The sequence below is a fragment of the Salvelinus sp. IW2-2015 genome, unplaced genomic scaffold, assembly GCF_002910315.2.
Source record: "Salvelinus sp. IW2-2015 unplaced genomic scaffold, ASM291031v2 Un_scaffold2466, whole genome shotgun sequence".
Classification (NCBI taxonomy): domain Eukaryota; kingdom Metazoa; phylum Chordata; class Actinopteri; order Salmoniformes; family Salmonidae; genus Salvelinus; species Salvelinus sp. IW2-2015.
The window spans coordinates 12,524-35,185 of NW_019943784.1; the positions used below are offsets into that span (position 1 = coordinate 12,524).

At 40.8% G+C, this 22,662-nt stretch overlaps 1 protein-coding gene across 1 annotated transcript; it reads right to left on the reverse strand.

The window, feature by feature from the left end:
* Positions 1 to 991: 991 nt before the first annotated feature.
* On the reverse strand, positions 992 to 21,474 carry LOC112074020 (uncharacterized). Its single transcript, XM_024141246.2, has 8 exons — positions 21,401 to 21,474; positions 10,196 to 10,271; positions 9,357 to 9,597; positions 8,736 to 9,005; positions 8,319 to 8,701; positions 2,710 to 8,051; positions 2,368 to 2,584; positions 992 to 1,122 (listed from the first exon to the last, which is right to left on the reverse strand). The coding sequence occupies exons 2-8, from the start codon at positions 10,259 to 10,261 to the stop codon at positions 1,072 to 1,074; spliced, it is 6,570 nt and encodes a 2,189-aa protein (XP_023997014.2). The 5' UTR covers positions 10,262 to 10,271; positions 21,401 to 21,474; the 3' UTR covers positions 992 to 1,071.
* Between the last annotated feature and the right edge of the window lie 1,188 nt (positions 21,475 to 22,662).

Consider the following 22,662-nt stretch of genomic DNA (forward strand, 5'->3'; position numbering starts at 1 on the left):
CAGCAACCAATCCTATTGGGAAAAAAACTACATTTTGCCTGCATGTACTACCTTTTGGTTACGCTACTCGTATCTTTGCTTTCTCTCAGTCTTTTCGATACGTGAGTTTTGGCATTATTTTCCCGTGAAGGGCAGGGTTTAGAGGGAAGAGTCACCATTGGTCCGCTAGTTTTGGAGGGACGGTTCATCTTAACCCCAGACTTTCCACGTTCTCCACTACTGTTCGGCCAATGTGGATGTGGGGGTGCTCCCTCTGCTGTTTCCTGAAGTCCACGATCATCTCCTTTGTTTTGTTGACATTGAGTGAGAGAAGACAGGTTTTGTTTGTGGATGGCTGCAATGATTTTATCATTCATTTGGGTGTCCTCCAGGTACCCTTTATTGTCCAACCAGGACTTCAGGCTCTCGTGATGCTTCTGGGTGATGATCTCATTTTTACGGTAAAGATGAAGCATCCAATTGAAGCCAAATTCGTAGTAGGACATTGTCCCTTCGGGAGACATATCAATTGTATTCTGGTTATGATTTTTGGGCTTTCCTAGGGGGGAAAAAAGCATAAACAAATTAATATTAAAACTTTCTGTAAGAATGAGAAAAATCGAGTCATAAATGTCCTATATAAGGACAGAAAGGACAATAGTCACATGCTTCTTAACAGCTTCCCCCAAGCTATAAGACTCCTGAACATCCAATCAAATGGCTACCTTGACTATTTGCATTATCCCTCCGTCCCCTCTTTTACGCTGCTGCTACTCTCTGTTTATAATCTATGCATAGTCACTTTACCTCTACCTACATGTACATATTACCTCGGCTAACCCGTGCCCCCGCACATTGACTCTGTATCGGTACCCCCTGTATATAGCCTCGCTACAGTTATTTTACTGCTGCTCTTTAATAATTTGTTATTTAAATTGTTTTACTTCAATTTTTCTTAACTGCATTGTTGGTTAAGGGGCTTTTAAGTAAGTATTTCACTGTAAGGTCTACACCTGTTGTATTCGGCAGATTTGCATCGTCTCTGAGCTGGTCGGAAGCAATAGGATGAGCCATGATGAAAGAGTACTTTCATCATGTGATTTCTCCACATCTCCGCTTGCAAGTGTATCCGCCAGCAGCTTCCTATGAGTTGGAAGGGCAAGCACAGTGTTAAGAGATTGAAAACATTCTGAATGGGGAAGCAGCATAGATAGTAAGTATTCGATTCCTAATAGAGCACAAGAATGGAACCTTTCACATTGTAGCAAAGTTAAAGGTATTTTTTTACAATTGAAAACTAAGAAGAAGAGGACAAGGCAGGAACCCTGCTTGAATTAAATCAAAGTAGTTTAGTTTCTGTGTTTTTATTTCAGCCTCGGTTGTGTATCACAGGCGGAAGGGAAGCTATGGATTGCACCTATAATAATAGAGAATTCACCTGCAGCTTTTAGATTCATTACTGTTTCCAGTGGTTAGAGCTCTCCTGTGATGCTGTTTGAGAACCGGCATTGTGAGCAGCTCTTTTCCATTTTGGTCTGAGTCAATGCTGTTTATAATTTTATAAAGATTTGGATTCTTCTGTTGAAGATTTTCCATTTGAGGTTTTTGGTCTCTGGCCAGCGTCAGGGAATTCTTTGGTGGGATATGGTCTGCATCCACAGCTCCTTTTATAAATTGCAAAGTTGAATGTCTGTTTTTTAAGACGCTGAGGGGATAGAAGAGAAGAGGTTGTACTATGGAAGTACAATTCAAGTAAACACATCTATTTATACAATTTGTATGTCAATGCTTTATGAATTATTATATACATTTCTGGTCTTAATAATGTATTCAAGAGTAAAAACAATGCAGGGTCATTATAATTACATTGGTAGATTTGAACAATACCCATATAAAAATTAAACAAATATGCTAAATTACCTTTTGTAAGTATCAGCAAATCCAAGTCTGTACGAAATGGCTATGTCACGCTCAGTTAAATTTGAGAAACTAGAATAATAATAATTAGAGTTCATTTTCTTCAAGGGACTGATTTTATTGAAATGTTTCCAATCAGTCCTCGGTGTGCTCTTCCTGACCCCTCCAACTATAGCATATTTTCCATGATTTCTCTCAAGTGCATCATAGGCCATCTGGGTTTTAACCATTTCACTATAATCCTGAAGGTTCCCTTTAATCTATGGGAAGACATAACAGGTATCAATAACTCCAATTACTCCACAACCAAGGTTAAAGGTGCAGTCTTATATATTAATTTTATTTAGGGACAGTTTATCTATCAATCATCTTAATTCCTTTGTCGGATTTGATGAAAAATACATATTTCAGAAAGTGACTTAGTTGAAGAATTATTTAAACTATGCGTAGACATGAGTAGGCATACAGTACCTGGTCTTTAACATTGTTTCGTAGATTCACAGCTTGACTCTTGATCTCATCCTCTGACCTGTTAGATGTTGCCTGTGCTAGGGCATGGTACAGGCAGTTCTTGTTCTCTGAGSYCACAGGGATTACTTTGCCATCTTGGATGATGTCAAAGTGACCACTGTATGGACTTTCCACTCCTTGGATTCTGTCTTTTGCTTTAGAGAGGATTCCTTTCTCACTGAAAGAGCAGAAATAAAGAGCACCATTGGTTCTCATTAATGTAGTTCTAAWTGGAGAGATCCTAATTTGGGGAAATGTGTACTATTGTTGATGAAGGTCTAGCAAACAGTTTAGGACAAATACCTGTGTGTTTTCTCAGGCTCTTTGGTCAGCCGTAGAGTGATTTGGCCGGCTGAGCTGTTTGTTCCCGGGTAGGACTCCTCTGAGAGTGTTGTCCCATCTTGATCCACCACTTTGAACTGGATGCCTTTACCATGAAGGAGGTCACTGTTTGTGAGGACATAAATGTCCAGGGCCGAGGCTGGTCGATTAACATCACCAATCTTCTCTGCATAGTCCAGAAGTTCTTTTGTTTCAGTCTCTGACAGAGCTTTCCCAGTCTTCTGACTGACTGACTTCATATCATGTTTATGCTGCCGGTCCTGGAAAAAGCCCTCAGTTTTGTGTCTGCCAAGTACATTGTCAGCCACCTTTCCAGTGACTCTATTGAGCTTCTTCTTGAATAGTCCCGTCACAAAAGAGGACATATGACCAGCACAAGCATCTATGAACGCTTCGGAGACACTTTCAGAAATGGAGCTTAGGAACTCATCCTTCAGGCGAATCACATCTGGTAAGTCATGTCTGCCATCTTGGTCATACTGGTCCAGATTTTTTTGTTGCTTTTCAATTTCTTTTATTAATTTGATAACAAATATGTCATTGATGACATGTTCTGTAGGAATGGACCGAATCATTTGGACCAAGGTTGTGGTGTGTTTAGCTATTTCTACACTTATTTTGACTCCTTTTGCAATACAACCTGTCCCACTTTTTCCCACAAGGTCAGTTGCATTATTGCACACCTCAGAGAGTCTGCTGATAACATTACTGACTCGGGATGTGGTGGCATCAGTCATGAGGCCAGGAATAAGTTCTTTTGTCATATCTTGAACTAAATCTTTCATTTGTTGTTCAAGCTTTGAGTCAATCTTATAGTTGCTGCGGTTCTGCAAAGCTCCTTTAGGTACTGCAGAGCTAATGTACTCAGTGAYACTAAGATCTAGTTCGGCATTCTTTTTGACTGTTGAATTGACCATGTCTTTGAAAGCTTTTTCTAAAATTGTTTTAAAGATGGCCRCAATTCCAGCATCYATGYCGTAGTTAATMCCWMTGATTACACCCTGCTTCCCTACCTCCTGAAATGCGTACTTGGTTGRGTGTTTTAGAGACATCTGCATGTTTGTAGGGGATGCCAGTTTCTTTGTTGCAGTCTTAATTGTTTCTTTGGAGATAGATTTTGCTGCTCCCTGTGCGGACTTGAAAACATATTTTCCTGTGCCAATGATTTCCTTTGCAGCAGATGAGAGTTTCTTAGTACCATTGAGGACTTTATATGCTGTGYRGGCAACTTTATTAATGGAGCTGAACCCCGCGGAGAGCAGAGACATCCCAATGCTGATGCTTTTGGAGATGGCCCATTGAGCCCAATCGAATGTGCCCAATATCATGCCAGATATCCCTTCAATCATGTCAGAGACTCCTTCAGAGATGAAACTGAAGCCAATCTGGGTTGCAGCGCCAAACGACAGGGCACAAACCAGAACTCCAAGGATGACCTGACACATACCGATGAAGAAACAGATCAAAGCGTCAAAGCAGAACTCTGGCTTCTTTTTCACCTCAAACACAATGCTCAGGCCATTGTCATACAAGGCCGTGYGTTCATTTCCTGTGATGTAGTCTTGATTTTCTGAGAGGCTGTACACTGAGGATACRTCTGTTARMGCRGTYCCTTCACCCTCAAGCTCTTTAAGTTTATTTACTGCAAGGTCAATGTTAWGTATCCAAGCTTTGTGAATGCTCATCCTGGAATCTATTTGCTTTAGAAAGTTGCGTTCTCCTTCATGATGTGGTTCAAAGTTGCCTCTTGTGGCAATCTGAAAAGAAACCATGGTATTTGTGGTTTCTGACAAGTAAACATTCACAGATGTCTTTGCCCTTTCCAGTAATTRCCGTGCCTCTGTTTTGTAGCCATCTTTGCCCATGTTGATGGTGATGAAAGCTTGGTTGTACATTGCCACGGCACTGTAAAATGGGTCACATTCCTCAACATCTTTCCAGTAGGACTTTGCTTCATAGTCACACTTACTTTTGTTGCGGAGGTGCAAGTCTGTTCTGCCGGTAGCCTGCTTAATGTGGTCATAGAAGTTTTGACTTTTTCCATTCAGCAGCATGTTGCCCCTATTTGTGATATGCTCAAGAAGGTCTGCTTTAAGAACACTGATATCTTCGTGCTGACGGATGTGCTCTTCGTGAAGGGTAAGCCACAATGCCCATGTTTCTTTCAAAGCATTGACTGCAGGCTGGTAATCAAACTTAGGGCCTTTATCTTTAAAACATTCCGGGACATCATTCGGCCCCATTCCAGACAGGTCAAGTCTCTCCTGTTTTGTGAAGTTGCAGACAAACTTGTCAAGAAATTCACAAAACGTGCCAAACAGGTCCTCTTTTATTTTTATTTCTAGAAGCTCAACTGTCTCCATATCTTTGATGCGTTGGACTTCGTACTCCTCTCTCAGTTGTCTCATGACCTCCACAGGCTGGCCCTGGTATGCTGGGGCAAGGTTATCCCCACAGAGGATCATCTGGACCATGCCCGGGTTTCCCTTCCGACCAGTTCTTCCGAACACCTGTTTCTCCACTCTGCGARTGCCAGGGTAATGTGTCAGGAGGACGAAGAGGCCACCACGTATGTTGACATCCTGATCAACCTTGATATCTGTTCCACGACCTCCTAGATTTGTGGCTATGATGACATGTCCCCCTCTGAATTTGGTACTCTCAATGTTGTGTTTCTCACTGATTGTGTATAATGTGATGGGGGGATGTGGATTCTCGCTCTCGATTTTCTTCAGAAGCTCGTTTGCGGTCTTGACATCTTCACATACGACCAAGACAACCTGACCACTTTCTGCCACTCTCATTGCTGTCTTACAGAGGATCTCCATCCACTGGGCTTGCCCACTGACCTGAATTGCTGGAAGCTCAACAACTTTCTTATGGCGGTGAGCTGGTATTGTGTAGCTGTCTGTTTCATAATGCCTTGCAAGGAAATCTMTYTCGGCATTGCCCCCTAATGTCCCAGACACACCAAATATCCCATTCCKATTGAGGTACTTTTGAAAGTAATGGAAGTTTGATAGGTAATTTGTCACATTGGACAAAGGAGTGGTTGCCAGCTGGTGTTTCATCTCCAGAAACTGCTGKAGGCCGTCCCCCCAGCGTTTGTTCTTCTCCAACACTCCACTGGCCTGGAAGTCCACTGGGATGATAGCATGGTAGAGTTGCTTGTCTTCGACAGCTTCCAACYTCTGATCAATCATGTACTCTCTGCCTTGTGTCATCATGATGGCTTTCAGGGCGTTTTCCACAAAGACTGGTAACCGATTCTCAAGGTATTTCTCAAGGAAAGAGGGGATCACAAGAAACTCTGAGTTTGACTGAGAGTTGCCAGAATATTTGATTTTAGACTTCAGCTCAGAGACWGTTGCCTTAATGAGTTTGTRTTCAGGTATGATCTCGCTGGCTCGTCCATTCTCGAGGAGAAGCATTTTGATTTCCAGGATATCAGGGTTGTTGTGCAACTTTTTCTCCTCAACCAGCACGGCTTTATTGTTTGTCACAGAGTAACAGTCAATGGCCACATCATTCTCCAGTGCTTTCTCCATGATGGTGAGCAGATCACACTGTTGAGTAATTCCAACTTTGGCCATGAATGTATCGACAGTTATCCTGTTCTCCGTTGTATCGTTTTTCTCTGTGTTCTCTAGAGCTTGCATGAACATGTCAAAATCTTCATCTGAATAGATACCCAACTCCACTCCGGCTTCCAAAATGTGAAATTCAGAGAATTCTTTAGATGTCGCTGGACCGATAACAGCTAACTTTGCAGCCTTGTGAAAATGCTGGATTCCAGTTGCCCACTCAATCTCTCCAGTATCTTCCATCTCAATTGGCTGACACATAGATACCATGGCCCATATGCTAGCAAGGACCTGTCCGAGGTGCCTCAGGCCACTTGCCTCGTGGGATAGAAACGTCACCTGAACTCCATTGTCCAAAGTCATGTAGTCCACTTCATCCACAATCACCATGTCGAACCTCCTCTCCCCACGTGTGGTCTCCTTCTCGAATTCCTGCCTCAATGCGTCTGCTGCAAAGCTMCCAACGGTTCCGTAAACTAATTGTTTCCTGTAAGCTTCCTGTAGCCTACTATCCCTGCTTTCAGGGGAGCTTCCCTGTATCTGTGGTGGTGGCACAACAGAGGATGTGACACCAAACATGTCATACAGTTTCTTCCACTCCTCTTGGTCTCGGCGAGCAAGGACTGGAGAACTGGTCACAACGTCAACCTTAGTGCCACGGACYGCCTGGATGGTGGCAAACATAGCCAAGATGCAWGATTTTCCTTCACCTGTGCCYATTTCCAGAAGGATACCTTTTTTCCCTGTTAASTTTGGTAGAAGGAGCATGAGCAGTGATGCCAACTGAGTGAGTCGGGGAAYGTAGCCTTCTATTTTCTTACCGTTTTGAGTGTKAATGGTTGAGCAGTCTTGCACAGCAATAGACATCCTTATTAGGACCTCCTTGAGAACAGCAAGGTCAGGGTWAMTAAAATCCAGTGACTTGATCATCTGCTTTGCTTCCTCTATCTTTACCTGATCCAAGTCCTCCTTTGCATGTTTTGGAAGCTCCTCTGTCATATATCCTAGAATTTCRTTCATTATGYACAATATTWTCTCTGGGTACTTTTCATTTTGCATTTCATTCACAATGGTGTCYGRATCCTTGTCRCCTTCTGCCTCAGAATACCTTTTTAGAGAGTTGACAGGGTCTTTATCTTTCAGGGCAGAGAGAGTAGAGAGAAGATCCAGCTTGTTTGTCCGCACAGTATGAAGGATCGAGGTTGCTAACTCTTGGTTTATGCCTGAAACACCTTGCAAGAAGAGCAGAATTTCTGAAGGTGTCCAGATCATGTTGAAGAGAATTTGACTAAGGAGCCCCTTGTTTTTCTCTGACACCTCTGTGAACACGTCAAGAATGCTCAYAACAAGTTMTTGAGKCACTGTGGGATTTGTGCTGTACAGCTGTTCAAGAAGACGGATGAGAAAGTCATACTTCTGGTCCCAGTCAGGTAGTTGGTCCTCTTTACTGTCTGTGTCCGAGTCGTTGGTCAACGTTAGCTCTGTCACAGCCGTGAGGATGCTAAACTGCTCAGTGAGCGATTMCTCTCCTTGGCTGATAGCACGATCTATGGTCAACTGACACCAGATGGACYGTTGAGGCTCTCCAAAGTATTGAAGGGTTAGTTCATTCTGAAGATTTTTCATTCGGTTTTCAAGTTTGTCCTCTTGCATGCTTTTGTCTTCAGTGATCTCGTATTTATTCAGAAGTTCTTCAAACTTATTTTTCAAGTCCCCTGGCTAGAATGAAATGGTCCCAACACAAAAAAAGTGCAAAGAAAATTAATATTTTAGTACAGATGCACTAAAAGATGTATGTGTCATACTATAAACACTTTTTCTATTAGTGATGGTTCCATGTAAATTGGCAATTGTATGTAAATATGAAGAAACTGTATTTTCAGAAATATATAATATGTTTACCATTAAGGTAACGCAACATTTATGTGAAACACAAAATCATTAATGCGAAATAAAACCCATTCTACAACCCTTAATATCTCATACCTCATCCCTTCTGAATGCTGCTGCGTCATCTGCTATCATCTGGTGTAGTACTTGTGTACGCTGGTGATGGCGCTGTTGTCCTTTTAGACTCAGCTTCTGTCTCAGCTTTTCTCGTCCCTTTGACACCTTCTTACCCGAAAGTTCACTCTCCCTTTCGATTTCATGCTGGATCGTCCTCTCCCTCTCCAGTTGCTCCTGGCGTCTCCTCTCCTCCTGCTGTCGTCTTCGTTGCTCCTCCTGTCTTCGCCGCTCCATCTCCTCCTCCTGCTGTCGTCTTCGTTGCTCCTCCTGTAGTCTTCGTTGCTCCTCCTGTCTTCGCCGCTCCATCTCCTCCTGCTGTCGTCTTCGTTGCTCCTCCTGTCTTCGCCGCTCCATTCCTCCTCCTGCGTGTCTCTTCGTTGTTCCTCCTGTCTTCGCCGCTCCATCTCCTCCTGCTGCTGTCGTCTTCGTTGCTCCTCCTGTCTTCGCCGCTCCATCTCCTCCTCCTGCTGTCGCTTCGTTTCTCCTCCTGTAGTCTTCGTTGCTCCTCCTGTCTTCGCCGCTCCATCTCCTCCTGCTGTCGTCTTCGTTGTTCCTCCTGTCTTCGCCGCTCCATCTCCTCCTGCTGCTGTCGTCTTCGTTGCTCCTCCTGTCTTCGCCGCTCCATCTCCTCCTGCTGCTGACGGATACGGTCTTCCTCTTGCTTCCCTGATGGATGAATACAATGACACCATATTCCCTATGTAGTGCACAGCGTTTGGCCAGAGACAATGTGTACAAATAAGGTGGCATTTGAGACGTAGTAGCCAACAGCCAATGTTGTTCAAACAAAATACTGATCAATAAGATATATAGCAGCCCTGAGCCAATACTGCTATTTGCTGAACCAATACTATATTATGTGTATACTGTAAGGAATAGTCTTTACATTAATTGGCTCAGTTGCAAATACTAGTTGCTAATATATGATGTATTGAGGATATGTGGTTTATTTCCAAATGGAACATTTTGAACAAGATAATGTAGCTCAGCAGATTTGTAAGAATGTGATGGACTTACCATAGTTTGGACATGTTGGACTATTAGACTCTGCGTCGCACAGTAGTTGAATAAGTGAACGGTCACTGGTTTCTATAATAGTGAATGTTTGACTCCCGTTCTGCTTGTGACTGTTGAATTCATATGAGAAGGAGTTGCTACTGTGATTGTCATATCTTAACTTTAGGTAGCAATGGACCCATCTAGAGTTGAGTTGTCTTTGTACACTACCCATGCCATGCAACGTGCCACTGCCACCTCCCTGGAAAACAGAAAGCAATACCAGATATACATTTTATGTGTAAAGATTATTCTTCAGCGATCCAACTTAATGCTCAACAATTTTCGAGATTGATCTCAAAATAAAAGGTCCAGGTCTGATATTACACTGGTTTTCATTTTGACACAGGGACAATATTGATAAGCGTTCTGGCTTTTACTGCCAACAGCCACTTTCAGGTAGTCCACAATACTTAAAGGTAGTCTATACTCAYCAAAATGGCATTATCATACACAATGGGKRGACTTRATTCATWTTAACAACATCAACAGAATTCAACTCTATCAACACTGTCATTATTAGTTCAGCTCTTCATGATGTTTTCCTTCCTTTGTGGCATGTCAGCATTGGGAAGAGCCAATAATCTAGGTTTATAAATATCATGATCAGGTATTTCACAGAGCACCTTACACTCAAAATTACACTCAAAATTACATTATTGCCGTTATCAATTACCTTGCCATATTTAAATTCTATTGATTTTGTTGTCTGTAAGAAAGTTTCCCGTTAGCAACAGTAGTGTCACAGCATTACACTACGTTTTTAACTATCATGATTTTACAGTGACTCAGATACTTACGTCTCCGACAAGTTCGTAGTGCCAAGTGTAAGGGGTTTGGTTCCTTATAGACACCGAGGCCCCCATTATTCAGAATCTGTTGGGGAAAAACAGCCTTACACCAGTCTTACACCATATAATTTAAAATGTAATGTGTTCATTTAAAACCTGCCATACTATGATACCTTGCGCTAGAATGATAAGTTTGTCATTCTGTCAATTATTATCATTGAACAATCTAGCTTTTGGTGTTAAAATTAATAGTGCTTGATAGTGATTTGAAACATAATAACCAGTCATGTAAACAGCTTTTATATTTTATGAAAATTAGATTTATATTACTGTCCCACTTCCCGCAAATGGAGTTTGAGTAGTGGGACTAGGTACATTTTTTAACTATACACAAAATGAACCTTTATAATAATCATTTAAAATGTAATTTCCTTCATTAGATATTGTAAAGTACATTGGAATATGTTGTTGTAGTTGTTCATAATATCTCAAAATCGAGTCTAAATGCTAAATAGGCCGAGCACATAAACCGCATAGGATGAGTGGAAGGAATTAAAGGGAAATAAAAAGGGGAGGGAAAGAAAGGAAGGACAATGGGGAAATGTATTTGCACCGTAATAATTCTATATTAGGCTAAACTGATTATTGCAGTAGGCAGATTATGCAATAGTCATGTATGCGTAAACACCTTACTCTGTTTATCTTAATCAAGTAAGCTTAAAACACCTGGTTTTCTGAGTAATCTTTCGAATTTGTAGGACATGTAAACTAGTGATGCGCGGGTTGCCTCATAACCCGTAGATGAGTTTAGGGTCATTAAATATTGTGTGGATGAAGCGAGGGTGCGTGGCGGGCGGATAAGGACAAAACAATAGGCTACCTTAAAAATCCATAAATGTATCATTCTTGTACAATTTATTTCTAGGCGGGCGGGTTACACACAATACCCCATAATAACAAAGCAAAAACAGGTTTTTAGAAATGTGTTTTCGCTTTGTCATTTTGTGTGTGTGTAGATTGATGAAGAAAACATTTATTTAATCAATTTTAGAATAAGCCTGTAACTTAACAAAATGTGGAAAAGGTCAAGGGGTCTGGATACTTTCCAAATGCAATGTATATGTTACAGATTTGAAAAATATAGGCTCCAATATATTAAGAATTTGAAATAGAGTTAGGTATAGACTAGACTAACATAGTCAATGTATATCCGGGACTCTGATATTAGTGTGATATGTTATGTTTGGTCTGGTTACATAAGACAGATGGTTTTACTTAAGGTAAAAACAAAAGTTGTCTTGCAACCCAAAGATTGCAAGTTCGAATTTCATCCCGAACAACTTGAGCATTTTAGCTAATATGCAACTTTTCAACTAGCCTACTTACTACTTTTTAGCTACTTTGCAACTACTTAGCCTGTTAGCTAACTCTTCACCTTCCCCTAAACTTATCCCTTTTCACTAACCCTTCACCTAACTCTAACCATGTAGAGGTGTGCTATCTTTATCAGCATCATACAAGCTGATAGTATTTCAACCACATAAAATTAGCCTCCAAATCGAACTGAAATATTATCAGAACCGTTTCTATTTCCATACCACCGGTCAAACTGATAACTTTTTTAGATGTATTGCATTTTGTTCCGGTCCCTAAACGCCTCTGATCCGCGAAAGTAGCAGCAATGACAGAGAACTTTACCGATAGAATAAATGCTTCAATCTAGTCTATCATTTGTGACATTATTCTGGTGAACAAGGGTTTATTTAGTGGGTTAGGGTCGGGCCTCAGATTGTCACTTTATCACATATAGTCAGGCGGTTGCGGATGTTATTAATAATTACAGACATGTACAGTGTTGCTCATCTGCGCACCACCAATGTAAGCACTTTATGCGGCGTTCCAGTGGTGTTTAATCTGCGCATGCGCTAGCACCAGCCGAGCATTCCTCCTCTTTAGTGCAAGTGAAGAGTTCGGAACAACTGAAGTAGTTTTCACATGCAAACTTTATATGTCCGAACTCAGAATCAAATATGCTTCCCAAAAATAACATGTTTTCGGTGGTAGAACGTTTATTTTGATTGGTAATTTTCGGCTGTTATCTGAGTGCCATCAGTTTGCCTGATTTCAGATGTGTCCATGTAAATTGTTCTTCTTGCAATGCATGTAAACGTTTTAACCGAACTACTATATTAATCTGACTATTGTGAAGGATGGTTTTGTTCTCTTTTTAACATAAATATATGCCTTATAGAAAAAGGACATGTTAATCACAAAACATAGTGTGACTGCAGAAAAGCTGTTGTTAATCTAGGGTGTCGACTGTGCAAACCACAAGGTTGAGACAAGATGGAAAAATGCTGAATAACAAGAAGACAGGAACTGAGGAATGTGTAGGAAAAATGCTGAATAACAAGAAAACAGGAACTGAGGAATGTGTAGAAACCAACAAATTAGCTCAATCTTCACAAACACCATTCCGGACATTTGAATCCTGAGTGCTGTGTCTGGGCACCACCGATAGGCTAGCAAGTTTAAACCACGCTAAGCCTCTAGAGTTGGCCTGTCACAGTAAAGTTGGAAATACCACTGTCACAGTATAAAAGAAGATGTCTGTACTATTTCAGTCAGTTCCCTGCTTTACCCTGCGTGGTGATACAGTGAACCTGTATATACGAAAATTGCATTTACCATTCTGAGCTTATGTTAAATAAAAATACTTAAAGTATATTCGGTGACTTTGAATCACATTTTATCCTGATACTAGATTTGATTGACGCAGCCTTTCACATGGTGACACCGACGACGTGATCTGGTTGAAAGGACTTCGCTGGACATTGGCGTGCCAGCAAATTGACCATTACTGTTGTCGAACGGTGTTTCTCACAAAAAAGACCGGTCAACCAAAAAAAAAAAAGGTAAGCAGATACCTATTGTGAAAAACTAAAGTTCTGCACATTGGCATTATCCAAATTTAGTTTTGTGAGATACCTGTTTGATATAAGTTACCAAAAGTTATTAGTTTATATTGGTAAAAAATCATAAGGAATACATAGTGGTGAATGCAATTTTGACTGGCCAGGTATTCTATGATATAACGAACAAATGTGATGTACTGGGTGAGATGCCAAGCGTGTATGAATAAGGGTGAGATGCCCAATGGGCTATATGTCCAAAAGCATGAGTGAGGGTGGGTATTAATACAACAGTGAATGAAGTGTGTTAAGGTGAGATGCCGAGTTTGTATGGTGTAAGTTGAAGCTTACTGGTGTGAATGAAGATTTAGAGACGCTCAAATCGCATGAAAGAATTACACTTGATATTTCAGTAGGAGCTGGTATCAGTTTGAATGAGGTCAGGGACCTTCAGATGAGATGTCTGCGTTGTATTAACTGAAACTGCCAAGTGACTGCAGTACATTAGATATTTCAGTTGGAGCTGGTATCGGTGAGAATGATTTTTAAAGGTCGCGGACCGACGGATGACATGTCCGTAACAGAGTTATATCATTGAATATTGAGGAGGTGTGCATGAAATACGAGAAAAGTGATACAGTAAAGTACGTTAAGATTGGCCCTGAATGTATACAATTTATACATTCCCCATTGGGTGTGACTGTGATTAATTGAAAGGTATATTTGGCGAAAATAACCTTGTTTTTCCCTTTTAGTTGAAAATTCAATCTGATCTAACTAGTGAGTGACACAGTTAAAGGAGTGTGTGTTTATATTGTTAGAATTATATTGTTAGAATTATAGAAAGTTAAGTGAGTCCATGTACATTGTTAGATTAATAGAAAGTTAAGTGAGCCCATTTAAGCCCTAAAACCTCTGTGAACGTATATTCCTATGTAAACGCATATCCTGATTTGAACTGTACTAATCTATTAGAACATTTGCTAAAATTACCAAACCTGTATATTCAACATTTGACAATAATTACCAAATCCGTATATTTTTCCACAACATTGAATCTAGCATTGGGTATTGTGGGAAATTGACTTTTTAACTTGATTGATGAGTATTAAAGTAAGGTACATATTAGATACGGGGGACATGATACAATTTGTACATTCCCCACTGGGTGTGGCCGTGATTGACGGGTGGATTACCCTATTCTCCCGTGTCCAGTTAAATAATTACTGTTTCAGAGACATAAAAATTAGTTGAGCCCAATTTGAAAAATCAAAACTATATTCCTATTTAAACTTACCCCAGGAGACAAATAAAAACCCTATCAAGGAGCACCAAAATGTTGAAAAAGTGTTGAAGACATTGAAATCCACCTTTAGAGATAAATGGCGGTAAAGAGGGAAAGGAATGGAAYAAGAAAGGAGAAAAACTATACAGAGAGTGGATAGAGGAAGGCAGTAGTAGTGCGCCTGACGGACTCCCAGTAGACGGGGAACCCGGTAGGATATTGATATACCATAGAACATAGTTATAGTAATCAGATAACAGTAAGAAGCTCTGTTCCTCTTTATGGCACACACATAGATCATAGAGACCAGATACACACCATAGAAATATATACACATAGATAGTGGTAAATGCCATAGTGACTAGGAACGGCAAGGATTTATCAAACATGGGTAGTAAATCCTCAAAGGAGGTCCCGGAATTAACCGGGGATGAGAGGTAAATCTAATTACCAAAATGGAGAAAGAAGTATGAATTTGAGAGAAGCTAGATGTAGAAAAATTAGAATTAGTGATAAGGCAAATGCATAAGGCATGAGGAGATAATATAGGGAAGTAGACAGAGAAGTAGAGGGGCTAGACCCCCGCTAGGTGTGGTTGTCTGAAGCCAGAATAAGAGAGGGAGAGAGAGAGTGGACAACAGGAATCGAATAAGTATTGCTACTCTAGGGAAAGTTAGGAAAGATTTAACCGAACTAGGACAGGATTTAGCAAACTTATTGAGAAAGGGAATAGAGGTAGAGAAAGTTGAGAGAAGTGTATAGAGACAGTCAAAAGAAAGGCGCAGATAGTCATTTGAAACAGCAGGTCGAGGGTTAAATACCGGCTGTCTGAATCCCGGGAAAAAAAGGTTACAAGGTAAGGGGACATACAGAGGAGAACGAGAGAGAGAGAATAAGTAGAATCCTTGCTGGGGAAACGCTTGGACCTTTAAAATAGGGCTATTTTCTGGGAATTGTCTCATCAGAGAATTATAATAATAGGGTTATTTGCGCCTCCAAATATCTCAGCCTTGGCACCGATAGACTAAATTAATTCTGGTTGTTATTCAATACTGATAGTGTTTTTGCCAGGAGAGATACGGTTAGTTAGTGTTTGTTTAGGATATAAACTGAACGTTTTAATAGCTTGTTTAGGTTAAATTGAAAGACTAATCCATTCTAAATAATAGCGAGGCGATTTCGATGTGATACGTTGTTTGCCTAATGTCTGCTGAAATAATGGTATAGAGGACTGGAGTCTATTTAAATTACTAAATCATAGAAGACAGTTAATAACGGAGAGATACGATAGAGTTGTGCCCATCTGAAATGTTATTATTCTTATGGATTGACTGACATACGTTATAAAATTTAGCGAGGTACATGGTGTTTTAAAAAGTTGGAGTAGAGAAAGTTGGAAAGCTTGCGATAGACTTAAAGGTTTGGTTGTTGCTAACTAACGTTGTGATATCTTGAGTACTAACGTAAAACTGTGTCATAAAGTAGAATACACCATAACGGTACTCAAATGGATTGGTTCCCTGACRGGTTTGGGTTCTTTATTTTGTTTAATGTAGTAAGGAACACTTKTTTGAAGTGGTGGTATGACTTATGACTTCTATCATAACTTTCCATTGTGGTCTGATCAGCCACATTGGAAAGCCATTTGGATGGAGAATCTAAGGTCATTGGTAATACTGAGTTTAAGGTAATTTAATACAACAAGGTGGTGAAATTGATATTATAGTGTATTATATTTTCTTAGATGAATACGGTGAGAAAATTAGTTAGGATACGTTTTTAGAAAAGGTAGACTCATGTTAAGTATTTAGGACATATTTTAAACCAACAGGGCAGGAAAAAAGATGAAGGTAGGAACATAGTAATTTTATAAACATTAAATTTATTATGAAAAGAAAAATGTTGCAGTTCTTAGGGATGGTAATTACTGTAGATAATGGATCCCATACTATGCAATATTGATAGGATCGAGATAACCTTATTTAACCTATGTAAGGACTTTAGAAATTGCCACCATAGACATGTTTTTTTTTTAAATTCCATCAGTTCAGATAAAGCCAAACAGTGAGACACTTAGTTAATGTTTGGAAACAACACATAGTTGTTACTGACTGTTATGAGACAGAGGTACAGACAGATCGGGGAAAGGGCAGACAGAGGGGCCCTCCCCACACTGCTGAGACCTTGAAGGTTTGAGAGCAGAGAGGAGAAAGTTTAGCACAACAGGCTGAAATAGTAGCATTGACTAGGGCCTGTGAAATAAAAAAGGTGACCATACAAAGCAGCACAGAGAACTCTTAAAGTAGATAAGAAACTTGAAAGAGAATTGTTAGATTTGCGCCAGTATTGATACAAGGGCGGAGCCATGTATCAAAAGGTGTGGCCTATTTGTAGTGTGGCCTATTAGTTGAATATCCCTAGAATTGGTTTACTAGGATAATAATAGAGGACATTCTAGCTAATCAGATAGAACAAATAGAATGACAGAGTTAGGGACCAGAACAAGTAGGCAAAGAAGAAGATATAATCAGATAGAATAAATGAGAAATTGTTTGTTAACCAAACCTGTATGTCCAATATTTTATGCACTACAGGTGAATTACAGGAGAAGGTGATTCAGGCAATCCAGTCCATGAGGAGAATAGGTGGAATGCAGCCCCGTTGGGAGGGGCCATACCAAGTATTCCTGGTGACAGCCTTTGCGGTGAGAATAGCTGAAAGAGCTACCTGGGGGCATATCACACATTGTAGGAGGGTAAGACACACTGACACTGTCGAACAATCACAGGGGTAGGAGCAGAACCAGAACCAACAGGGTACTGGGGGCCAACTCTCTACTGAAGATTCCCTTATACCCGACCTTTCCCCGCTGTGAGCGTTCATAGAAGTGAAAGTGTGGCTTGGCCTCTGGCTYATGATGTGTTCTCTGGGAGAGGGTGGGGCTTTACAGAACTGGTTGTTCTGAGCTGTCTGATTGTGGGAGCCATATTCCTGATACACCATGGGCCCCCAGAGAAGGCTAAAGAGGGTAACCTGACCCATAGTTTAGACGATGAGGATTTTGTATTAACCAAGCATGAAGGATCACTAAATCTGGATAAGCAGGGAAGAAATTGAGATATTTGTGGAATCAGGAGAATTGAGCCAAAGTGTTTGGTTTTAACACCTGTGTATAGGAGGGTGCCAGTGTACCTGTGTAATGGGCATGGGTGTGCTTATTGGGATTACATGATTACAAATACGGGTCCTTATTGGGAATGGAGGAGGGGTTACCCGTACAGCATAGGGGACCCGACAAAAGTAGACAGGTTTTCCATTATCTGGGGAAGGAGTGAGGGGCAGTCTGATGTTTGTAAAGGTGATGAAATCCTATTAACCACCAAGTCTATTAAGCTCTCTGATGCAGGTACCTATACCCTGGGATTGGAAAGAAACGGGGCGGATACGATGGGAATGTTAACCATAACCGTGCTGCCAAAACCGCCACCAGCTCCCACTGAACAGGGACAGTCGAACTACTCCACCACTCCAGGTCCAACTCTAAATCCAGCAACTAAAATATTGAACCCGGTGCAGGTAATAAATGTTAAGGATATCACAGACAGTGACCAATTAGGCACTGAAACTGGTTATGAGGGGAGGGAAAATATGTGGTTAGCCTACATGAGGTATACAGCTAAAACACTCAACAGAAAAGACTGTGTTATCTGTGGGCATGCTAGACCTGTTCTGGCAACACACCCTTTTGCTCTAGGCACGAATTCCAGGCACTAAACCGGAATGATGGCCTGTGGTACTTATTGCCCATTATTGGCCCAGCCATTGTTGATGCTAAACAAACTGCCTGGATCAATTATATCTATTACAATCAGCAACGTTTTGTTAATTACACCCACACTGCACTCACAGGTATGGCTGAACAATTGGAGGCTACCTCTAGAACTGCCAGACAGAAAAGGCTAGCTTTGGACATGCTCCTTGCCAGTCAGGGAGGGGTCTGTAAAATGTTTGGGGAACAATGCTGTATTTTCATCCCTAATAACACCAGCCCTGATGGAAGCATTTCAAAAGCTCTAAGTGGTCTAGATAAACTATCTGTGGAAATGAAGGGCTTGGCTGGAGTGGAGGAGGGGGACTGTTCTCCTGGCTGGGTGGCTGGTTCGGTAAGTACGCTGCATTGATGGTTACTGGATTTCTGACCCTCATTGTTGTATTCCTTATGCTGATGTGCTGTGCCGCTTGCATCATACCCTGTTTGAAGAAATCTATTACAGATGTGGCGCGGGCTTCAGGTATGATGCCATTGCTTGAGGCTCCGGAAGGAGACGCTGACACTGAGTCTAACTTCCGGAGAAAAATGGGGCTGACTGAGGATGATCCTTGGTTCGCTGTGGGTGAGGTTGTGGAATGAAAAAGTTGATAATCAGTAGCTTAATGTAACTAACATACATGTAAGAACTTGTCCTCCCTTATGTGAAGGTTTAAAGATCCTGGTACAAGATAGGTGTAGCAGGGAGGACCAGATGGTTTTAATGTTTTCTACAAATATACTCTGTGTGTTTTCTAATATCAATAATGTTGTTTTTGGTGAGTGACACCCTTGCGGGTGTCAAAAAGTGGAATCATAAAATAAAATAACCAATAAACCAATAAAAAAGAGCTGTGTTCTGAATGGTCTTTAAGGGTTTAAAGTTCCCGGGTTTAACTAACACCTGGTATGTGTGTCTCGATCATTGAATGTGATGGTACCTTTTTCTTAGTATTTACACCCGCGAGGGGTGTAAAAAGGGGGATTGTGAAGGATGGTTTTGTTCTCTTTTTAACATAAATATATGCCTTATAGAAAAAGGACATGTTAATCACAAAACATAGCGTGACTGCAGAAAAGCTGTTGTTAATCTAGGGTGTCGACTGTGCAAACCACAAGGTTGAGACAAGATGGAAAAATGCTGAATAACAAGAAAACAGGAACTGAGGAATGTGTAGAAACCAACAAATCAGCTCAATCTTCACAAACACCATTCCGGACATTTGAATCCCGAGTGCTGTGTCTGGGCACCACCGATAGGCTAGCAAGTTTAAACCACGCTAAGCCTCTAGTGTGACAGGCCAACTCTAAAGTTGGAAATACCACTGTCACAGTATAAAAGAAGATGTCTGTACTATTTCAGTCAGTTCCCTGCTTTACCCTGCGTGGTGATACAGTGAACCCGTATATACGAAAATTGCATTTACCATTCTGAGCTTATGTTAAATAAAAATACTTAAAGTATATTCGATGACTTTGAATCACATTTTATCCTGATACCATATTTGATTGACGCAACCTTTCACACTATCCACAATAATCGCATTATTGTGTGCATGTAACTGTAGCCTACTCACTGACATGAACACCGAACAAAAATATAAATGCAACATACAACAATTTCAAAAATGTTACAGTTCAGGAAATCAGTCAATTGAAATAAATTCATTAGGCCCTAATCTATGGATTTCACATGACTGGGAATAGAGAGTACGCAGGCCATGGAAGAACTGGGACATTTTCAGCTTCCAGGAATTGTGTACAGATTCTTGTGACATGGGGCCATGCATTATCATACTGAAACATGAGGTGATGGCAGCGGATGAATGGGGCAAAAATGGGCTTCAGGATCTTGTCACGGTATCTCTCTGCATTAAAATTACCATTGAGTGTGCTTGTTGTCCGTAGTTTATGCCTGCCAATACCATAACCCCACCGCCACCATTGGGCACTCTGTTCACAACGTTGACATCAGCAAACCGCTCGCCCACACGACTCCATACATGTGGTCTGCGGTTGTGAGGCCGGTTGGATGAACTGCAATGTTGGAGGCGGCTTATGGTACAGAAATTAACATGAAATTCTCTGGCAACAGCTCTGGTGGACATTCCTGCAGTCAGCATGCCAATTGCACACTCCCTCAAAACTTGAGACATCTGTGGCATTGTGTTCTGTGACAAAACTGCACATTTTAGAGTGGCCTTTTATTGTCCCCAGCAAAAGGTGCACCTGTGTAATGATCATGCTGTTAAATCAGGTTCTTGATATGCCACACTTATCTGGTGGATGGATTATCTCGGCAAAGTAGAAATGCTCACAGGGATGTAAACAAATTTTTGGACAAAATTTGGTGAGAAATAAGCTTTTTGTGCATGTGGAAAATTTCGGGAATATTGTATTTCAGCTCATGAAACATGGGACCAACACTTTACATGTTGTGTTCATAATTTTGTTCAGTGTAAGAAACTGAGAAAAGAAAGGAGGCTGAAGTTATGAAAGGGGCATTTGGGGAATAATAGAGGTGTTTCAGGGTCAAGTAAAAGCTGTGCTGACTAGATTTTCACCCAGACCTTGGAATGTCCCCAAATACATTTCCCAATAGCTTGGAGATGGTTTAGTACAAGGTCATTGTCACAAAATGGTAAAAACAGAGTGTGTTATCTACAATCGTCGACAAAGTTACAAGTGCCAGGTGAAGTGGGACATTGATGTATTTCTAATGAGAAAACAGTGTCCCACTTCATCGACTTAATTAAGAGTCCCACTACAACTTAAAGCCACGCTTTTGCAAAAGTATGGGTCTGATGTTATTTTAGGGATTGTACATAATACATGATCAACTTGTTTCATCATAAAAATGCCCAAATGCCCCTTTTTTGAAACTGCATTGTTGGTTAGGGTCTCGTAAGTAAGCATTTCCCTGTAAGGTAAAATACCTGTTGTATTCGGTGCATGTGACTAATAAAATTTTATTTGAGATAAGACCTTAATTAATGAAATAAACATCACTTGAGTAGGGGTAGACTGATTTTAATTGTGTACATAATCATCTACCGAAAGTGTCCCACTCATGCATATATCACCCTACTCACAAATACCCCATTGAAAACAATCCAGTTTCATCCATTAGTTTTCAACATAAATCAAAGCCTAAAAAATGAGTTGTACTATGTAGAATAGCCTACACAGTGAACAAGATTTGAACTAACCTTTTCCTCTGCCCTCCCTCTTCTCTGTGTTCAGTCAGCGCTCTGAGAAGGTGAAAATAAGGACTAAAACACCTATAACACAGTGAACTTTGAGACACTGGGCAGCTTCTTATGTACTTTTCTCAGAAGCTGATCTTGACCTGACACAGCCAATAGCCACAGTGGTTTCACTTTCACATTTCAAAGACCAGCCTCCTTGTTTTACTTTACCCATATATTTGAAGAGGAGAGACTACTGTATTTTTTACAGCTGTTTATGCCCTCTTGCTCTCACCGTACAGTATATACGTTTTAAGGAGAAAGTTTTATTAGAGGTTGTAAAAAATAATGTAAACATACATTTTGGTCAATTGAGACATTTCAACATGGCATGTGTTGGTGATGAAAGAAAGAGTGAGGAATTGTGATAAGTTCGGTGTAATCAATATAACGTTTAAACAATTAGAGAACCAGTTTTTTTATTCCTAAAGATACTAAATACAAGACTGCACTACACTTCTGTGAAAGGGTTGCTTAAGGCCCCCAAGCTAGATATGGCCCTGCTTGCATCCAAAGTTGTGTCCATGAATTTGAGTGGTTACTTTTGTCAAGCCCTATCCCTCAACTTTTACTGAAACAGTGGCAGGGAGAGAGCTTTCTTATTGTTTCAACTGCTGACAACTCATATCTGCCACGCGGGAGGCCCAGGTTTGATTCCCGGCCAATGCAAAAGATTTATGGGGGGCGGCAGGTGGTCTAGTGGTTAGAGTGTTGGGCCAGTAACCGAAAGGTTTCTGGATCGAATCCCTGAGCTGACAAGGTAAAAATCTGTTGTTCTGAACAAGGCAGTTAATCCACTGCTCCCCAGTAGGGCTTCATTGCAAATAAGAAATCGTTCCTAACTGAATCGCCAGGTTAAATACAAATAATTTTTATATATTAACAGAGTGGGTTATTTAAAAGACAGCTTTTCATTTGAGGCCACATCCCATGTTCACATCGCCTGTGTTTTACACCACAAAGTTACATCACGGTGCTAAAGTGTCTTTCTGGAACGTTTACTTTCAGCACGTCGTGTGGTTAAGCAAGATTTGGTTGCCCACATTTCGTGGGCAAAACATTTTAGTGGCCCCCTCTTGGCGGCAGAGAGAAATGTGCAGCATTAAAGTTTATGTCCTACAATTCTACACATTTTGCCATGGGGCGTTGAGAAAATGTTTCTGTTTTAAAGCACATTTTCTGCTATACTACATATTTTGATACGGGGCAAAGTGAACATGTCG